The sequence below is a fragment of the Phycodurus eques genome, unplaced genomic scaffold (assembly GCF_024500275.1).
Source record: "Phycodurus eques isolate BA_2022a unplaced genomic scaffold, UOR_Pequ_1.1 contig_228, whole genome shotgun sequence".
NCBI lineage: Eukaryota > Metazoa > Chordata > Actinopteri > Syngnathiformes > Syngnathidae > Phycodurus > Phycodurus eques.
Window position 1 is genome coordinate 1754 of NW_026904225.1, and position 21493 is coordinate 23246.

Consider the following 21493-nt stretch of genomic DNA (forward strand, 5'->3'; position numbering starts at 1 on the left):
CCTCGGAGAACCAGGCTCTGCTTCTTCATGGGAAGGCGTGTCGGTGGAATTGAGGAGGTCTTCGAAGTATTCTCCCAACCGACTCACAACGTCCTGAGTCAAGGTCAGCAGCGCCACATCCCCACTTGACACAGTCTTGATGGTGCACAGCTTCCCCTGCCTGAGACGCCGTAGGGTGGACCAGAATTTCCTTGAAGCCATCCGGAGGGCTTTCTCCATGGCCTCACCAAACTCCTCCCATACCGGAGTTTTTGCTTCAGCGACCACCAAAGCTGCATTCCTCTTGGCCAGCCCGTACCCATCAGCTGCCTCATGAGTCCCACAGGCCAAAAAGGCCCGATAGGACTCCTTCTTTAGCTTGACGGCATCCGTCACCAACGGGTTCAAGGATTCCCACCACGAAAGGCACCGACCACCTTATGGCCACAGCTCCGGTCGACCGCCTCAGCAATGGATGCGCGGAACATGGTCTGCTCGGACTCGATGTCCCCCACCGAGCCCGGAACATGAGCAAAGTTCTGTCGGAGGTGAGAATTGAAACTCCTTCTGACGGGATTCTGCCAGACATTCCCAGCAGACCATCACAATACGTTTGGGCCTGCCACTTCGGACCGGCATCTTCCCCCACCCCTCCCACAGTTGGTGAGCCCATGGGAAGTAGAATGAATGCTTTTTGTCTAAAACGTCGCCAAGGTTGTCATGCGCAATAGCTCTTAGAAGGTGGCAGTAGCAATGTGAGATGCGCAGCAAACTGTTGGAACCGGAAGTCTTTTTTCGTGTTTAATATTTATTATTATTTATGTCAAGAACTACTTCTAATTATATTTACTTTCCATTTTTTTTAATTAGTCCAATCATTAGTTCATGTATTAGCACACAGTAGTGTTTCATCTTGCGTATGCTCCGGCTTGCCCGTTGTGTGTATGGTTGTTCACATGCTCACGATGACACCGTCGCTTGACATAGCGTGCGCGTGAATGACTTGCGTGCTCGCGCGGAGTCCAACCCGTACTTATCTGGCAGGGGAGACACTATGATCAAGAAGGTGGTTCATCCAGGGTGAGGTTCAGCCATTGTACTCTGGTTGTGCTGACTTCTGCGAGTTCCCCAAATGTGGAAATCTTGACTGCAATGAAATAATGAGGGTGTTGTTCATTGTAAAAGCTGGAGTGTGCATCATATGATGCTATGTTACTGCTATGTTAATTTCTAGCATAAATGGGTTTACTCTGAGTAGAAGAACCAGTTAGTAATGACAAGATGAAGCTTCATAACATCGTAACGCTTCAGTCATTGGTTTCGAGTCATGGTCCATGTCTTGATGCTTCATGTGCACAAGAAAACACCTGCTGGCCATGTGTATAATCACAGGCAACCGTACTCTGTGTGTGTAACTGGTAACGGTCGTGATCATATACAGGTAAATTGAAAAAAAAATAGAAAACTCAATTGATTTCAGTACTTTTAAAACTTCTTTAAACACTTGTTTGATAGTAGTTATGTTATATTCTAGATTCTAGAGGTGGTGAATTTGGAGCATTATACCAGCAACCGATTGTAATTACAAATAACTCATTATTTCTTTGGTTGTTTAAGACTTAATACACGGCGAAAGGATATGCGTTAATCTCCACATTCTATTGGGTCGACGTGGACCACGTGACCAAGGAACACGAGCATCTGACAACATTATTTCGATATAAACGTTGAAAAACAACAGTTGACATTCGTTTCATAATTGTTGTTTGGCGTGTCCATATGTGACTCATCTGTGATTATCATGTCGATATGTGCCACCATAACTTTGGCTTGTAGGCTGGAGAATGAGGTCGTCTTTTCTGGCGTTATGTGGGTATCGCTTCTCGGCCTTTTGGCTAAGATCAAGTGTAGTATCTGTTCTTATATCTGATATGTCCCCTATCTGGGGACCATATATTAAGTTGATTTTTGTACCTGGGAGATGGAATAGGGGCTTGCTCTATCCACTCCACGCATCGACCTGGTATTGCAGTACCTCCAGGAATGGTGCATCTCTTCAACTTGGTCAAAATAAATATCAACTGAACCATCAATCCAATGACTTGAATTTAAATTAATGCAGTGAACAGAAGGTAAACAAGTAACTCTGGGGTCTGTTATTGTGACCTTCTGTGTTGTACGGAGGCATATTCAGTTTGGACATGGACATTGGAGAAAAGTGACAAGGAATGTTAAAGCCCAGTCTGGCTGGTGGACGTCATGGCAGACAATATGACTTTAGCGGTACAGCAAACCCATTTGAAACTATATTTAAAAATATAATATACTGTCCATGTTTTTAGAGGCTGTTAAAAAAAATAATAATTCAATTTATAGTAAAGTGGGTCGCGACCCATATCCTAAACTTAAGAGAAACCCGCCTATGACCTCTGAAAGGTACACTTTTGAACAATGTTCAGGTGTAACACCTTTGAGAACTTGTCCTCCAGCTTTCATCGGATTGACTTCAAACTTGGTCAGTACCATCGCAGCACCTGGGACATTAAGTTATCAAAAGCTTTTTTTTCCGACATACTATGTGACAGTGGCGACTCTTCAACTGAAGCTTTTCTCATGTCGCCACAAAACAGGACATGGTGACAGTTCATCAAAGACCTATTTGCGCTACGTTGCACTTACGCCTACGAAAATTCCTGCACGCGTGGAGCATCCCGAAAACAAACAAACCAAATTGTAATTACAGCCCATATCCTAAACTCAACAGAAAATGGTCTACAACCATTTAAATGTAATATTCACAGTACTTTAAAGTCCCACAATAATGATCAACAATGGATACACTAGTGTAGTAGGCCTAAGAGTTAAATATCCCTCATGCAGCAACTGTACAAAGTATGGATAACAAAGACTAGAGGGCGTGATGTTTGAATTTCAACTCTTATTGGTCAGTTTGAATTTATCCCCTCCTATCGGTTGAGGGCCTTCAGGTCCATAAAAGCTCATCAGTTTGGTGAGCTCACTTTCACAGCAGCAGCCATGCCTGAAACTGCATTCAGCCTTTTTTTCAACAAGGACATTTTGAAGAACATGCAGGTCATGACCAACCTGCAAGGCCTCAGCTCACTCACTGGTTAATGTGTATCTGTCATATGTTGTTCTGATTTATTGACCTATTTAAGGCTCTAATTACCTCAAATAAAATTTTCCACTTTGTTTATGTGTGTGTACATCCAGCCATCCATTTTCTGAGCTGCTTCTCCTCACTAGGGTCGCGGGCGTGCTGGAGCCTATCCCAGCTGTCATCGGGCAGGAGGTGGGGTACACCCTGAACTGGTTGCCAGCCAATCGCAGGGCACATACAAACAGACAAACAACCATTCGCACTCACATTCACACCTACGGGCAATTTAGAGTTGTCGATTAACCTACCATGCATGTTTTTGGGATGTGGGAGGAAACCAGGAGTGTACCGAAGAAGACCCACGCAGGCACGGGGGAGAACATGCAAACTCCACACAGGCGGGGCCTGGGATTGAACCCAGGTCCTCAGAATCTGTGAGGCTAGACGCTCTAACCAGTCGTCCTACCGTGCCGTCTGCGTGTCAGCCACCAATTGTGCAAGTTCTCACACTTCAAAAGAGGAGAGAGTCCTGTAATTTTCATCATGTGTATACCTCACCTATGGGAGACAAAATGGAAAAAAAAAACGTCCAGAAAATCACATTGTCTGATTTTTAAAGAGTTTATTAGCAAATTATGGTGGAAAATAAGGATTTGGTATATAACAAAAGTTAATCTCAATACTTTGTTATATACCCTTTGTTGGCAATGACAGAGGTCAAATGTTTTCTGAAAGTCTTCACACGGTTTTCACACACTGTTGCTGGTATTTTGGCTCATCGTCATGCTGAAAGACTCAGCCACGTTATATCTTCAATGCCCTTGGTGATGGGAGGAGGTTTTCACTCAAAAACTCACGATACATGGCCCCATTCATTCTTTCCTTTGCACGGATCAGTTGTCCTGGTCTCTTTTCAGAAAAACAGCCCAGGGGCGCCCATGAAAAAGACATTTCTTGGATGACAGAGAAATCTGTTTTGTTACTGTTTTTGTCCTGGTAACCGAAAATGTAAGATGTGCTTCAGCATGATACAGGTTTTCTATCTAAACGATGCATTTCTAATGACTGTCCCATCATATTGGCTCAACAAATAATTAGATTTCACACCATTCTGATCGGCCTTATCGGTATAGGCCGATATTTAGCATTTTATGCTGAACGGCTGATCTGCTTTAATGTCATAATTCGTCGATCCGAAACAATGATGTCATTCATCGTTTTTTACGATCACTGGGCTTTATCTTGTCAACTCAAACGCGACCGGATACACTCGTTACCGTGGTGACGACAACAAGAGTGGATCGCGCCGACTGTATTATCAGGACAAAATGAGGGAAAACGTGTGTTGGTGGGCACCGGAGCGCAGGAGAAGACGTTCGTTGAAGGTTTGCTTGATGTATTTTCCCGTACTTTTAATACGATACGGCTCGCAAGCAGGCCACAAAACGTTATGTATCCTAGCAAGCTAGTGCTCGCAGTAACGGTTGCAAGCGAACATGCAGATGTTCTGTCGACTCATGCTCTAAAGTTTCGGTGTGGGTAAAGTAATTTAATTACGATAAAGTAATTGAATTACAGTAAGTTAGCACCCATTATTTCTGTCATGTTGAAAATGTTTGTTTGACCTGACTGATTAGAATACATGATATGACTAGAGCGGTGATTTCCAACCTTTACGGAGCCAAGGAACGTATGTTACAATTGGAAAATGTCACAGCACACCAACAAGCAAAAATGTCACAAAAAGTGGATACATTAATTACTGTATGTACTTCCTGACATCTAATAGAAGACCATTCGTTTGTTCTGTCTGTCATTATGCCTCACTGGCATAAATAGATGATTAAATAATAAAATAAAAAAATAATAAATAATAAATGTATTGTAAATAGAATTTTTGGAGCATTTAAGTACACAAGTATATACAGTAAATGAACAGGTCATTTAAACATTGCTCCATCTTGTGATTGGACCGATGATCGGTTTTCGGTTTTTTAAACTCACTGATCAGTGATCGGCCACAAAAATCCTGATCGTGTATAACCTACAAATAATTAGGGATGTCCCGATCCGGTCACGTGGTCATTGTCAAAGTAAGTACAAGAACAGTATTTTTAATCATTGAAGTCACACAGCTCCTGCAAGTAACATTTTCTTAATGTGAGTTACAGTCATACCTTGCCATACAAGGTTAATTTGTTCCGTGACCAAGCTTATCACTCAATTTTTCACCATTAAATTAATTGAAATGCCATTGAATCCGTTCAGGCCCCCAAAAAAACACCAAGTTTTGTTTTGTTTTGTTTTTTGCTGCGTTTCTGATAAAGACAAATACAACTAAATTGTATAAAAACATAATTAAACAATAAAAAGAGTGTGAAGAAATAAACTTGTTTTATTAAGTGTGTTGAAAGTGTGCCTTTAAGGAGCATGGCCTCGTGACTGGTGTCAGGATGGTGAATGTGGGTGGACTTAGAGGTTAGGTTACTCTGCGTGTGATCCTCTAGGCATGAGTTGGGGCCTACAGCAGCTCCTTATGGGTGCTCTCATTTTGTGTTTGTGTTTGGCTGTTTTTCATATTAAATTAACAGCCGAAAGTGCATCATCAATTGTGGCTCTCCTTGTCCACTTGCAAGAGCATTACAGTACCTTAAAAGCAAAAAGTTGATCAAGCATGACTTTGTAACTCCAAAAACGTGTAATTTGGGGCACTCATCAAGATGCCACTGTACCTTGTTACTATAGTGTAAGTACTCTTCAATATCGTGCAGGTGATATAAAAGCAGTCTTCACATTGCTTTCAAACATACAAAAACAACATCGTCGATCTCATCTGTTGTTTGTTTTCTCTTCAGGTGGGCTGCGAGGAGCCGGCCATGTCAATGGACACCAGCGGGAAGATTATTTGGGCCAAGCACCGTCAAATACAGCAGGCCAACTTGATGCAAATGGGTGATGCTGAGATTAAGGATGGAGAGAGGCTCCCACTGGAGGTGAAAGACTTGGAAAGTTTTGAGATACACCCTCAAACGATCCAGCATAACCCCAACGGGAGGTACGCTGAATGTGCACAAACAATTTCAATGTCTTGCTGAGTGACCTGGTCTCATGTCGAGCTCTCATTTATAGGTTTGTTGCAATGTGTGGTGATGGAGAGTACATCATCTGTACCGCCATAGCTCTGAGATTCAAGATCTTCGGCTCAGCACAGGAGTTTGCTTGGGCACATGACTCATCTGAGTAAGTGTTCACTTTTAAGTCTGTCTGCGTTGCTTTACTGCTCAATTGCTACAGTATGAGCAAATGTTCTATTCAGTGCTTATGTATTTGTGTAAAATGACAGCAGCAGACAATCCCTACTGTCATATAATTGTCTTTCTTATTGACAGTATGTTTAAGCACATATGTAATAGTTAATGCCTCTTCTCTTTTTAACAGATATGCGATTAGAGAAAACAGAAGCGTTGTGAAAATAATGCAGAATTTCAAAGTAAAGAAATCATTCACGCCTGACTTTGGAGCAGAGGGTAATGACAATGCTGTCGTAAAGCAAACTTGTGGTTCAATAGGTTATTGCTGGTCAAAACAACAACCAATATGTTATTTTTTTTGGACTCTGCAGGCATCTATGGAGGTTTCTTGCTTGGGGTGAGGTCAGTGAATGCTCTGGGATTTTATGATTGGGAGAACACCGAACTGATCCGCCGCATTGAGATCCAACCTAAACACGTAAGACTTGTCCGTTTCTCTTTCAATAGGAAACTTGACAAGGTTTTCCAAAAATGACAGTCTTAAATGCCAAGTTTGGTTGGAATGGCTACTTCAACCTGAGTACAGCAAATCAAGAATTTTGAAAGTGGGATGATGCGTTCCGCAGAAATTTAGTTTGTGTCGCAGAAAATGGACTCTTTGGAGAGTGTTTTTGTGTGATATGGCCAATAGAAAGCTGGCCAAAAACACCTTAAAATTAAAGTGAAACAGGATGACTTTATTATTTCTCAACATATGACCTCGACCCTTTCGTTTCGTCAGCTACTTCGGGAATCCCTTCTCCGGTTGGCCGACAAGTTTTTGTTGAAAATAAGCTTGTACAAGTTGCCATTACGTCGGCAAGTGAAAATGACTGCGACTTTTCCAACGGTGTCACTTGAATGTACTAGTTTTTTCATCAATGTACTTGTCATGGAGGGTTTTAGAGGTGTTTGAAGTGCTCATTCCATGTATTTTAGAAAATTCCACAAAGATGCCAATCAGTTATCACATGGCTACTTTCAGGTCTATGTGTAAGTTTGATGAATGTTTAGTAAGATGGTTTACTAGCAACACAAGCAGTCTCATTCTTACCTTTGTATCCCTCCATTTTTTTTTTTTTTTTTTTTTTTTTTGTCCTGTGTGCAGATCTTCTGGTCGGACTCTGGTGAGTTGGTCCCCCCCCCCCCACACACACACACACATGCTTTAAACGTATTAAAACACACTTTTTTATGTATTCCTTAGCAAATAAGAGGCAAAGCTTGCCTCAAGCTTTGTTTTTTGTGTGTTTTTTTTTGGTCAATTCATGAAATATTTACTGTAAAACTGACAAATATAACAAAACCGATTGAAACATATTTTTAAACACCAAAATGTTCAACCAAACTATGTACTATAATTTTTCGTGTATAATGTGCATTTTTCCCCAAAAAAATTGTCAAATCAATAGTGCGTTCACATTTTATAAATGTATGCCGCCATTTAGTGGTTATGAAAAACCTGTACACTTTCATTCCAAAATGCCACCGCCACCTACTGGTTATAAACAAAAGTGTAGCCTACACTTTCATTCCAATGTGACAGGGAGCACAACTGTACATATATGATTGCATATATGTACAGTTGTGCTCATAAGTTTACATACACTGGCAGAATTTGTGAAATGTCGTTTTTGTTAAATATGACTGACTGAACAACAACCTTCATTAATTTCTTTATAGTTATGTTTTGTTTAATGACATCATTTGTTTAATGATGCTTTTCTGAAATGCTTGACTGTTTCATTTGAATCCCAATAAAATAAAATTAAATGTGTTTTACATGGTCCTTCATGTTTTCTTGAAAGAATTGTACCCATCTTACAAATTCTGCCTGGGTAATCAAACATATGAGCACAACTGTGTTTTCTAATTTACTAAATAAAAGTAGGGCTGTAAATTTCTAAATAAGAGCAAGTATATTAAAAAAGGATGATGTGTTCAAATAAAGACCTTCAGAATAATTATTTGGAAAAAAAACAAAAACAAAATACAGATAATACTTCATGTTTTGATCATATGGGTAGAAGCAAAATCATGCATTGTAAAAATGCATAATACATGTGTTCCAGAATTTTTAGGTCAACTTTGGTGCGTATTATACATGGATGCGCATTATACACGAGAAATTACGGTATGTCGCGATCAACAAAACACACCTAGCTTCTTCTTTTCCTTTGGGCTTGTCTCGTTAGGGGTCGCCACAGCGCGTCATTCTTTTCCATGTCAGCCTATCTCCTGCATCTTCCTCTCTAACACCAACTGCCCTCATGTCTTCCCTCACAACATCCATCAACCTTCTTCTTCTTCCTCTAGCTCTCTTGCCTGGCAGCTCCATCCTCATCACCCTTCTACCAATATACTCACTATTTCTCCTCTGGACGTGTCCAAACCATTGAAGTCTGCTCTCTCTAACTTTGTCTCCACAACATCTAACCTTGGCTGTCCCACAATTTAGCGCCTTCTGACCTTCTCTGTACTTTTCCATCAACATCCTCAAGGCAAATAATGCATCTGTGGTAGTTTTTCTCGGCATCAAACCATAGTGTTGTTCGGAAATACTGACTTCTATCATGAGTCTAGCCAAAAACACTCTTTCTCATAACTTCATTGTGTGCCTCATCAACTTTATTCCTCTATAGTTCCCACAGCTCTGCACATAACCCTTGTTCTTAAAAATGGACACCAGCACACCTTTTCTCCATTCCTCAGGCATCTTCTCACCCGCTAGAATCCCGTTGAACAAGCTGGTCAAAAACTCCACAGCCAGCTCTCCTAGATGCTTCCATACCTCCACAGGAATGTGATCAGGACCAACTGCCTTTCCATTTTTCATCCCCTTGAATGCCTTTCTCACTTCCCCCTTACTAGTCATTGCCACTTCCTGGTCCACCACCCTCTTCTGCTCTTCCTTCTCTCTCATTTTCCTCATTCATCAACTCTTCAAAGTATTCTTTCCATCTGTCCAGCACACTACTGGCACCGGTCAACACATTTCCATCTCTATCCTTAATCACCCTAACCTGCTGAACATCCTTCCCATCTCTATCCCTCTGTCTGGCCAACCTGTATAGATCATTTTGTCCTTCTTTAGTGTCCAACCTGGCATACCTGTCCTCATATGCTTCATTTTTGGCCTTTGCCACCTCTACCTTTGCCCTATGTCGCATCTCAACGTATTCCTTGCTCCTCTCCTCTGTCCTCTCAAGTGTCTTACTTCTTCTTAGCTAACCTCTTTCCTTGTATGATTTCCTGTACTTTGAGGTTCCACCACCAAGTTTCCTTCTCTCCTTTCCTGCCAGAAGATACACCAAGTAGTCCTGTCTCTCTGATCACCTTGGCTGTAGTGGTCCAGTCTTCTGGAGCTCCTCCTGTCCACCGAGATCCTGTCTCAGCTCTTCCCGAAAAGCCACGCAACACTCTTCCTTTCTCAGCTTGCACCACATGGTTCTCTACTCTGCCTTTGTCTTCTGAGTCTTCCTCCCTACCACCAGAATCATCTGGCACAGCACCATCCTATGCTGTCTCGCACAAGGGTGTGCAAACGTTTTGGCTCAGGGGCCATTGACTTTTAAAATTTGACAGGCGGGCCAAGCCAGAACCAGATGCTTACATATTAAAAAAAAACAAAAAAAACAAAACAAAGGCATTGTCGTGTTAATACTTAGATTTACCTTTCATGGGAACAGTGTTGTTTTGTTTATCACTTTTTTTGCCAGTGCATCAAAGTCTGGTGTTAGTTTTATTGTGGCAATTCTCAGAACACATCTGAGGTGTTCATCATTCAGCTGGGATTTGTCAGATGTTTTGTTGGTGTTCATCACACAAAAGTCTGTTCACACAGATATGTAGAGCCAAACATCACCAGCAACCTCTATGCCATCTACCGGATTTTTTTAACTTTGTCTGCGCTTAATGAAGCATAAAACTCATTCAGTTTACATTACAGCAAAATCTGGTGGAACCACTCGGCATTACTCATCACTCGATCTGATACTCTTCACCTCCAAGACAGTCTTAGCTAACTCTTCTTTTAAAATAAGCCCGACTCCATTTCTCTTCCCGTCTACACCATGGGAAAATAACTTAAACCCTGCCCCTTAACTTCTAGCCTTACTGCCTTTCCACCTGCTCTCCTGAACACATAATAGATCAACCTTTCTCATCATGTCAACAAACTCGCGAGCTTTTCCTGTCATAGTCCCAACATTCTAAGTCCCCACATTCAATTCTCGGCAATATGCTTTCCTCTTTTCTTTCTGCCCAAGAACTCGCTTTCCACCTCTCCTTCGTCTTCGACCCAAAGTAGCTGAATTTCCACCGGCGCCCTGCAGGTTAACTGTGCCGGGGACCGATCCAGTATGGAATTCTTTCGATGAACGCTCATATTTGTTTGTTTACGTTTTAAGCCGGATGCCCTTCCTGATGCTTGGGACCGGCCTACAGTTTGCACTGGCTTGTGCCCCCCATAGGGCTAGCTTAATGCTAACATATTATGTGAAACACCATAGACGGGCTTACGGAAATTAGCATAGATGTAACGTAACTATAAATCTTTAAAAAAAATAATAATAATAATTCACCGGTACTACTTGAACACATGTAGCAGCAACACATACAGATAGAGCGTGCAACAATACAACAATACTCGTAGCCATATATTCTACTGGCTACGACTATTACTAGAGCTTAGTTGGGGACGTTCTCAGCCTCTTATGCTTGCTCTTAATTACGCTGCATACCTTCAGTAGACCTCAGTGCTGCCTGGCACATTGGTGCACCAGAAAACAATTATACGATGGAGTGGTGCCACCAACAGTGACCTATGACATGGGGGGGTGTAAACTCTCACACAATGATCCCACATTAGATTTGTAAATTCATGGATTTTCTCCTGGTTCAGGTCCAGGGAGAGTTCCGGGAGATCGTGAAGACTGGACTCTGGGTTGGCGACTGCTTCATTTACACCAGCTCTCTGAACAGACTCAGCTACTTTGTAGGGGGAGAGATTGTCACTCTTGCTCACTTGGACAGGTCAGATATTTATGATTGCATTCAAGTCAGCTCCGGTCGTATGTAAAGTAATAGCAGAACACAGAAATGCGCCATCATTTAAGATGTTCCCTCTTCGCACAGAACTTTGTATTTACTGGGCTACATAGCCAAACATGAGCATCTCTACCTGGGAGACAGGGACCTCCACATCGTCAGCTACTCCCTGCTGGTCTCAGTCCTCAAGTACCAGACTGCTGTCATGAGGAGGGACTTTGGTGTGGCCGACAAGGTGCTTCCCACAATTGCAAAAGAGCAACGGACCAGAGTGGCCCACTTCCTGGAAAAACACGTCAGTGCATTATTAACCTGTAATTACATTTCATTTCATTGATCCCTAGTTGTTCGACCAATTGATGGTTTCATCTGTGCTTATTAGTTTTTTTGTCTTCCGGCTCTCCAGGGTTTTAAGCAGCAGGCATTAGCGCTGACGACGGACCATGAGCACAGGTTTGAGCTGGCCTTGCAGCTGGGAGACTTGGAAATTGCCTACCAGCTGGCTGTAGAAGCAGAGGTAACTTGAGTCCTTTTTTAAGAAGACAGTGGTGCCTTGAGTTCAATTAGTTTAGTGGCCATGCTCGTAACTTCACATAGTGAAGCTGCCATGAATCCATCACAGTCTCTCTCTCTCAAAAAAGAAATTGTCATCAAAATCATTTTTGATAAATTTTTTTTGCTTCAATTTAATGGACATTGTGCCAGTTCTGGTGTTTGCACCACGGCCACCTGGGAGCAGTATAATTCAGACATACGGATATACTGTACATGGAGACACTCAAAACTCAGTAAACCGCAGTCATATTAGTCATTCTTTGCAGAGGATGAAGAATATATGCCTGTGAGTATTATTATGTTATCGTCTATATCTATTGCTCCACCATATTGTTTCCAAATATTGTCCATTGTTTGCATTAAGCGAAAGTGATTTATCTAAAGCCAAGCTGTGGTTATTTTAAATATATAATGTGTCAATTTTTTTGTTTAGTCTGACAGTAAACTTGGACTGGGAGTGGCGGTAAACAGCTTGAAGCCTGTTTTTTCATGAATTGTGCACAATCTGCCTAACTGCTGCTTGTTGTGAAGTGAGTTGAGTTCACTGGCACCACACAGCGCTCGTATCAAATTTTTGCTCGCAAGTCAAAGTATAAAAAGAGCCCAACGACAGCTCCAATCTTGAAAAGTTCGTAAGTCGGGCCACTCATATGTAACCGCACTGCAGCGTGGAACAATTTATTTTTATTTTTTCCAACAATAATCACTGAGTTGAAATGGGCTTATTCTCCCTCCATTCTGTCCATTCATAATACGACAATTCACCATGACATCACAACAATACTGTACGTTATTCTGGGTGGCAACAAAGCGTTCTCCCATGGCACCACTTGTCAGCAAACCCTTCCATGCCATATGACCCAGGCGGAGCAATTGAGAACACAGGGTGACACGTTTGAATGAATGTGTCTCTGATTCGCTAGTGTTCTCCTTTACCGCTGTAGTTTGAATTTGTGGTATCTTGGCAATTATTGGTTTCCAAATATTCTGAATCAACCTATACATGTCTTCCTTTCCCCCTCATAGTCAGAGCAGAAGTGGAAGCCATGTGCAAAGCTGGTTATTACTGCCTGTGAGTTTGGCCTGGCCCAGGAATGCCTTCGGCATGCTAAGGATTACGAGGGTTTAATCGCCACCGCTTCCGGTAACGCCCGTATGGTGGGCAAGCTGGCCGAGGGTGCAGAAAGGGAAGGCAAGAACAACGTTGCCTTTGTGACCTACTTCCTGCAGGGGAGGTAAGTTCCACATGTGACAGAAGGGTCCTGATTTTGCGGAGAAAGTCACTGGTGTAACTGTTGTTCTTTCATCTTTTCCACACAGACTTGATGAGTGTTTAGAGGTTTTGATCAAAACCAAGCGCCTACCTGAAGCTGCTTTATTGGCTCACACTTACCTGGCCAGCCAGGTGTCCCGTGTGGTCAGACTGTGGAGGGAAAACTTGGCCGAGGTCAACCAGAAGGTGAGCACTGTGGTTTGACTGTTCATTTGGAAGTATATAGCTGGAATAAATCATTTGACCCTTGGTTTCATTTAGTGCATTTATGACATCTGATTTCATTGGCTTTAACTCATATCTGGCAAAAGGATTTAAAAACACATTTTTCATAATTTGGACAGACAGTATAATTTAATGATGCACCGAATTTTTGGCCACCGAAAATGTTCGGCCTTTAATGGTCCATGGTGAATTTTTGGTTTTGGCCCGAAGGAATTGTCACCGAAATAAAACGGCCGAAACAGGATGTTATTAGGACGCAAGCAAAACATGCAGTCAGTGCGGTTGTGTACACTATATTTTATTTAAAAGAAGGAAGTATGCGGAGAGAGATGTCTTAAACTTATTTGCACGTGTTTTTCAGATCCACAAATATTTTTTTTAATGTTGTGTGTGCATTTCTCATTTGTAAATATTCAATTCTGCTTGTAAATTGTTGAAGGTGCGTTTGTGGATCAGCAGGCACGCGCATTGATTCTTGACAAACTTAAGTCGTTTCAAGTTGAAAGATTGACACGTGTGGGAAGGCCCTCCCTCTATCCACTAGATGGCAGTGTTGCTGTATCCATTGAGCGCATAGACCAGTCATGCCCAAAGTCCGGCCCGCGGGCCAAATCCGGCCCGTGTCCAAATTTTCTCCGGCCCGAAGCATCATGTCATAAAATCAATGATATGTGGCCCGCCAGCACAATTTACCACAGTAAACAATACACACATACAAAAAAAAAGGCATTTTATATTTCACCAGAGGGTGGCAGTAGACCTGTGGCTGCACTCTCGTCGCGTGACCCCTGTGGTATGTTTTTAGCCCATTTCTAAAATGGCAACTGAAACTAAAAAGAGGAAAGTTGACAACGAGGGCCGCCGTGTCCAGGAGGAGTGGAGTTTTTCACTGACATACGAAACAAATGTGTCTGCCTAATTTGCCAAGAGACTGTGGCTGTTTTCAAATAATTTAATATTAAGAGGCACGACCAGACGAAACATGCTAACTACGACAAGCTAACGGCGAACGAATGCGCCAAAAAACTGAAGCCACTGGAAGCTGTTTTGATAGCACAGCAGCGCTTTTTCACAAGAGCGCGTGACTCAAATGAAAATTCTCCAAAGGCGAGCTACGAGTCTCAGTGAATTGATTTTTTGTGATGATCAAACCACAGTTTTGTCAAATTTCTGTCATCTGATTTGACTATACTATAGTCAAATCAGAATAGTATAGTCACTATACTATTCCGTCAAAATGCACTGGGATGTGATTTGTTAAAACAAAATCAATAAATACATGTTTCTAAAACATTTCAGTCAACTTTCATAAAATAGTTCATTTGTATTTAATTTATTATTATTTTAACCTTTAACTATCCTGGTAATGCAATCGAAAACAGATTCTCATTTGCAATATCGACCTAGCTGCAGACAGCAAAGTGATACAGTTACATATTTACATGTTAATTTACAATGGTAATGGTTCGACAAATGTCAGGCCCCATACATTTTCTCCTGACCAAATCTGGCCCTCTTTGCAAAAAGTTTGGACACCCCTGCCATAGACTGTGTGTGTGTGTATATGTAGAGTAGATGTTTGAGAGCTAGCAAATGTTCTTCTAATGTTCTAATTGCTGGTCATCTGGATTTGTTAGCTGATCAGGATGTATTTTTACACACATTGATATCATCATTCTTAAGAAAACCTCTCTCTTCATAGGAGTTTACGCGTCAAGATGCCGTTTGTCTGCAGGTGTTCAAGAATGAAGAATAAAAGAAGAATTGTTGATTATATTGAGTTACTGTATATGTTTGTGTTTGGCACTAAATAAACTTGATATCCAGCTCTTAAATTTGCATTTCCAGTGTAATTAGTGGACTCCCCTTGCCAACTACAAGAGCAAACAGAATTAAAGAAGAAAAAAAAACATGGTGTTTTGTTGCACATTTGTCACCCTTGGATGGACGGTAAGCGACATGTAGAGTCAAGTGCCGTTATTGCTGTTATTTAATGTACATTTGTAGTAGCGATGGGCACAGCAGTTCTTTTGAGTGTACTGAATCAGTTCGTTCAAAAGATTCGTTCGCTTAATCGTTCAGTTCTTTTTCACACAATCATTCAAGTGCTTCCTCGTTCAGTTAGTGATTCATCCCTGAGGTTCACATTCACGCAACATGTTCACTGAAGGACTATGCGTTGTTGTTGTCACGTAGTATAAACTCGGAAAGGCAGGGAGATGGAAAAAAACAAAACTTAAGCTAAGTTATCACCTACCCATCTCTCTCATCAAGCTCTCGAACACCCTGCAGAACAAATACAAATATACAGTATTAGATGTAGACGTGTAGATGAATAAATAAACCTGTGGTGTTTACGTTACTTTTAGAAATAAACGTGATGAGAAACAAACTGATCTAAAGTATCATATTTGAATGATTAATTATGTATTACAAATAATTGTATATAACACTGAATGACTGGTCATATTATTTTACCTTGTGCGACCACGATGACTTTTTCTGCACACTTTGACTGACGTTTTGAACAAAGACAAATCACTTCAAGAAAAAGGCTGAAGGGTCGAAATTTGGCCACACTGTTTTGAACAAGTGAAGCTTTAAAGTGCCACCATGGTCCAATTTCCAAGTCATTAGAAGTAGGGCGAGAGAGTATTAGGCCCCATGTTGTGCATTTTTTAAATTTTATTTTATATATGAAATATTTGTCATTCAAACTGCTCTAAGTGCTAGAGGACTCTGCATCTTTTTGCACAATTTTCCCCCCAAAAAATAAAAAAATGTACCGGCATTACCAGATAACGAGCAACCTTTTATTGCTCAGTGACTGTTTTTCTTAATGTCTTTATGTCTCAAAAGTATTCTCTGTCAATTGACTGTCTGTTGTCGTACTCGAGCGGCTCTAATTACTGGAGACAAATTTCCTTCCTTCCTTTTGTGGACATACTTGGCAAATAAAGATGATTCTGATTCTGATTCTGATTTCCATTACGTGCGTTTGTGCGATCGAATGTCTCACATCCAAAGCCAATTTTGAGTCACGGAACTAGAGTTTTGTATTAAAATAACATTTTCCCATTGCTGGTCTGCACTGGTGTAGCTCAGTGGTTACTTCCTCTAGAAATAATTCGACTGCATCTCTTCTCAATCCCTTCCAAGGGATCGAACCATGGGTGCTGTCCAGTGCTTTTAAAAAAAAATATATATATATATATATATATATATATATATATATATATAGAGAGAGAGAGAGAGAGAGAGATAGACGCCTTTGATTTTCTTTGTGATCGTGAATTTGATAATATAAACGATTTTGTTATAGCCGTTGTCATTTTAGAGAAGTAAGCCGACATTTAAAGCAAAGGAAATTTATTTATCTAGCACATTTCATACACAGTGTGCTTTTCATGAGTAAAAGCATTTAAAAACAAACAAAAACAGCTCATAAACATTTAAAACAAAGAGAGAAAAAATTAAGTACCATTAAAACAGCTTACAGTGCAAGAAATATCATTTAAAAGTGGAACTGCTCCAAAAAGCATGGGGAAAAAAGAAGAGTTTAAGAGTGGACTTAAAAACATGCACACTTGGGGTTGACTTCACTTCTGTTGGCAACTTATTCCATTTGTGTGCAGCCTAATAGCTAAATTCTGCTTCACCATGTTTACTTTGGACTCTGTGCTCCATTATTTGACCTGAGTCTGGAGATCTCAGCCCGACTGGGTTTATAACCGATAAGCATTTCTTTCGTGTATTCAGGACTTCAACCATTTAGTGATTTATAGAACAGTAACAGAATTTTAAAATCTATTTTAAAGCTGACTGGGTGCCAGTGTAAAGACTTTAGAATTGGAATAATATGCTCTGACCTCTTTGTTCTGGTCAGAAGCCGAGCTGCAGCTGTTTAATTTACTGTTTCATCAGGAACGTGGCATCCTCCAGTGTTACTTGTTTGGTCAAGAGGAGAAAGTTTTTCCGGTGTGCTGTGCTGCGTTGCAGATGCATGTGCGCTCACCAGGAGCGACACTGAAATACAATATATTTCCTAATTTAAAAAAGAAAATGTAACTCAGCTCAGCGGTTACTTCCTCAAGAAGTAATTCGACCGCAGTCTTCGGCTCTTCTCAATTCCTTCTTCGGGATCCAACAACCGGCCCCGTCCAGTGCATTTAAACCAACTATTTTCACCCCCGTCCAATGCGTATTCACTTGGATTTGCGAGTTCATGACGTACAACTAAAGTTATGTTTCAATCTTTCGGTCTTCTTGCGCTGGTCTAGCTCAGTGGTTACTTCCTCAAGAAACAATTCTCTCACAGAATTCCCGGTGCGCAAAGCCCTTCAAGCGCAGGGTCAATGCCTCTCGAAGCAGGATAAGCAGCTTGCTGCCCCCACCTTCATTTAGAGGGACTGTCAAGGCATCAGGACAATATGATGAGACAGCTGGTTCTTATGAAAATGTTTCAAGAGGAGGAACCAGTTGGCACAACACCCGATACCGCCACGGTACCAACATTTCCATGTGAAGTAGTCACCATGCAGCCACCTGCCACCTCCGCTGCTGTCTGCCCACAGCTCTCTCGAACGGAGAGCTTCTCTGGAGATTCTGGGAACATTAAGCCGTTCATCTCTCAGTGCGAACTCCACTTTGAGCTGCAGGCAGCTGCCTTCCCCACCGAGCGGGCAAAAATCGCTTTCGTCATTTCCCACCTGACTGGTCGTGCGGAGGCGTGGGCTACTGCTGAATGGAGTCGCAATTCTGCCGCGTGTCATTCGTGGGCTTTTTTCGTAAAGACTATGGAGCAAATTTTTAAATTTTCCACACCAAATCGTGAGGCAGCTCGCTCCCTTGTCACCTTAAAACAAGGCAAGCACAGGGTGTCAGATTACGCGATTGAGTTTCGCATTCTAGCAGCTGAGAGTCAGTGGAAAAATCGGGCGCTACTCGATGCCTTTTTTCAAGGACTATCCCCTGGCGTCAAGGATCATTTAGTCCCGCTAGTACTGCCGACCGACTTGGACACTCATCGCTCTCGCCGTAAAAATCAACAAGAGGCTTTTGGATCACGAGCTGGATGGATATCGGCGGAGGGCTGCGTCACCGTGCACTTGGAGGACGAGCCTCGGTGACCAGCCAAACCAAGGCAGATCCCCTGTTTCCGGTCGCAACCCACTGACTAGCGTCCCCACGGATGAACCCATGCAACTGGGCAGGTTCCGTCTCTCCCCTGAGGAACGTCAACGCCGGCTGAGGGAAGGGCGGTGTTTCTACTGCGGTCAGTTGGGTCATTCCGTGAGCAACTGTCAAGTCAAAGTTGCCGATGCCGGTAGCAAGGGCACGGGAGTGGTGAGTCTAAATTTCATTAAGGAATACCCTACCCGGGTTCTTCCTAAAGTGACACTATGCTCTCCAGATCAAAAGATTCATACACCTGTATTTATTGACTCTAAACCTGACTTGTTTCAAGTGCCCACCTGTTGCCATGACATTAAAGACGTTTTTTCCAAGTCCAAGGCCAAATCCCTTCCACCCCACAGACCTTATGACTGTGCTGTTGACTTGCTGCCTGGAACCACACCCCCACGAGGGAGGTTGTTCTCTCTTTCAGGGCCGGAACAGAAGGCCATGAAGGAGTATGTGGAAGAATCACTGTCAGCCGGGATTATTCGCCCATCTTCATCCCCTGCGGTAGCAGGATTTTTCTTTGTGGACAAAAAGGACAAGACCCTGCGACCCTGTATCGATTACCGGGGTCTTAACGAGATAAATGTAAAAAACAGTTACCCTCTTCCTCTCATCTCCACTGCGTTTGAGTTCCTGGAGGGAGCCAAGATTTTCACCAAACTAGACTGAAAAAATGCGTATCATCTAGTCAGGATAAGGGAGGGGGATGAATAGAAAACAGCATTCAACACACCAACGCGACATTAGAGTATTTGGTAATGCCTTTTGGACTTACTAACGCTCAAGCTGTTTTCCAAAACCTTGTCAATGATGTCCTGCGTGACATGTTGAATGTGTATGTTTTTGTTTATTTGGACGACATTTTGATTTTCTCCCCAGATGTGGAGACTCACATTATTCATGTCCGCTCTGTATTGCATCGGTTACTGCAAAATCAACTATGTCAAGGCTGAGAAATGTGAGTTCCACAAGGCGTCCGTTTCTTTTCTGGGTTTCGTCCTGGCTCAAGGTGAAGTCAAAATGGACCCTTGCAAAGTCGATGCCATTATTAATTGGCCTAGTCCTACGTCACGCAAAGATGTACAAAGGTTCTTAGGGTTCGCAAACTTCTACAGAAAATTTATCAGAAATTTCAGTTCTATAGCCTCTCCTTTGCATGATCTTACCTCGCCACACAGACCTTTTGGATGGAACCTGCTTTGTCAGGCAGCTTTTCAGAAACTTAAATCGAGCTTTACCTCCGCTCCCATCCTTACTTTGCCAGAGCTCAAACAGCAGTTTGTGGTTGAAGTCGATGCGTCTGATGCCGGAATAGGAGCAGTGCTCTCCCAGAAATCTCTCAAGGTTGGTAAATTACATCCTTGTGCTTTTCTCTCCAAAAAAACAACCCCAGCTGAGAGAAATTATGACATTGGTGACCGTGAACTGCTGGCCGTCAAGGTGGCTTTGATGGAGTGGAGGCACTGGCTAGAGGGGACACAGACTCCGTTTTTAGTATGGACAGATCACAAGAACCTTGAGTATATTAAATCTGCTAAAAGATTAAATGTGAGGCAAACTCGATGGGCTCTGTTCTTCACTAGATGTAATTTCATGTTATCCTACCGACCTGGTTCTAAAAATGGCTTTTGGTGGCCTAATGTTAGGAGGGATGTTATCGATTACGTCAATGCTTGCCAGGTATGTGCTGCCAACAAGCCCTCTCATCAACGTCCTTCTGGGGAGTTGCGACCCCTGCCAATACCACAACTTCCTTGGTCAGACATTTCCGTAGACTTTGTGACAGGATTACCGGCCTCGAAAGGAAATACCACAATTCTCAGAGTTGTTGACAGGTTCTCTAAAATGGCTCACTTCATTGCACTCCCAAAACTCCCCTCAGCTAAAGATACTGCAGAGTTAATGATTAATCAGGTATTCAGGTTCCATGGTTTTCCCAAGAATGTGGTGTCTTATAGGGGTCCCCAATTAATTTCGCAATTTTGGAAGGAGTTTTGCAATCTCATAGGTGCTACCTGTCATCTGGGTTTCACCCTGAAACCAACAGCCAAACCGAGAGGCTGAGCCAGGACCTGGAGACTGGGCTTCGATGTCTCGCTTCACAGGAGCCGCGATCCTGGTCTCAGAAACTGGTTTGGGTGGAATTCTCCCACAATTCCCTCCCCTCTGCATCCACTGGTCTATCGCCTTTTCACGTTGTGCATGGCTACCAACCATCTCTGTTCCCTGCCATAGCCCCAGAGTCCACAGTTCCAGCGGCATTGACCTTAGTGAGACGCTGCAGGATGACCTGGGAGCGAACCCGCCAGATGCTGCTGCGCCAGGGACGGTCCTACAAAGCCGCTGCTGACCGTCTGAGGACACCGGCCCCGAACTACGAAGTGGGTCAGCGAGTTTGGCACTCGACCAAACATATTCCACTCCGGGTGGAGTCAAAGAAGCTTGCTCACAGGTTCGTTGGGCCCTTCCCCATCACAAAGATCATCAGCCCTGTCACCGTGAAGCTGAGGCTCCCAAGATCGATGCGGGTCCACCCTGCTTTTCATGTCAGCCTACTCAAGCCAGCCCGGGAGTCCCCTCTGGTCCCGCCAACGACGAATTTACTGGAAGAAAATCATTTTTTCAAGACCCTTTCCGTTAAGTGACTCGACAGCGACTCTTATTGGTTGTAACTTTTTACGTCTCGAGTGTCCACTTTCATTATGGATACTTTGGAAATGCTAAAACAACAATGGTGCACAATTATATAATGTGCGCGGAAAGTAAATTTGGTCTTTTTTTTTCACCTTTGGGACACCTTTAAAAAACAGAGATATT

At 42.5% G+C, this 21493-nt stretch overlaps 1 protein-coding gene, 1 non-coding gene and 1 pseudogene across 2 annotated transcripts; all 3 read left to right on the forward strand.

Annotated features, from left to right (window-relative positions):
- Positions 1-1008: 1008 nt before the first annotated feature.
- On the forward strand, positions 1009-1157 carry LOC133398641 (U1 spliceosomal RNA; annotated as a pseudogene).
- A 697-nt stretch (positions 1158-1854) lies between these two features.
- On the forward strand, positions 1855-2036 carry LOC133398642 (U2 spliceosomal RNA). Its single transcript, XR_009767959.1, has one exon. It is a non-coding gene; the product is annotated as a U2 spliceosomal RNA (small nuclear RNA).
- A 3124-nt stretch (positions 2037-5160) lies between these two features.
- LOC133398640 (coatomer subunit beta'-like) lies at positions 5161-15353 on the forward strand. Its single transcript, XM_061670007.1, has 12 exons — positions 5161-5193; positions 5956-6155; positions 6230-6340; positions 6539-6627; positions 6723-6829; positions 7499-7525; positions 11294-11424; positions 11527-11734; positions 11846-11956; positions 13021-13229; positions 13315-13453; positions 15195-15353. Exons 1-12 carry the CDS (start codon positions 5161-5163, stop codon positions 15246-15248), a joined length of 1419 nt encoding a protein of 472 aa, XP_061525991.1. The 3' UTR covers positions 15249-15353.
- The last annotated feature ends 6140 nt before the right edge of the window (positions 15354-21493 follow it).

Excerpts from the sequence above, each read along its gene's own strand:
- LOC133398640 (XM_061670007.1), top strand. The coding sequence starts at position 5,161 with ATGTCCCGATCCGGTCACGTGGTCATTGTCAAA. Across the intron at positions 6,341-6,538 it reads TGGGCACATGACTCATCTGA|ATATGCGATTAGAGAAAACA; the intron begins GTAAGTGTTCAC and ends TCTTTTTAACAG. Across the intron at positions 11,957-13,020 it reads AGCTGGCTGTAGAAGCAGAG|TCAGAGCAGAAGTGGAAGCC; the intron begins GTAACTTGAGTC and ends TCCCCCTCATAG.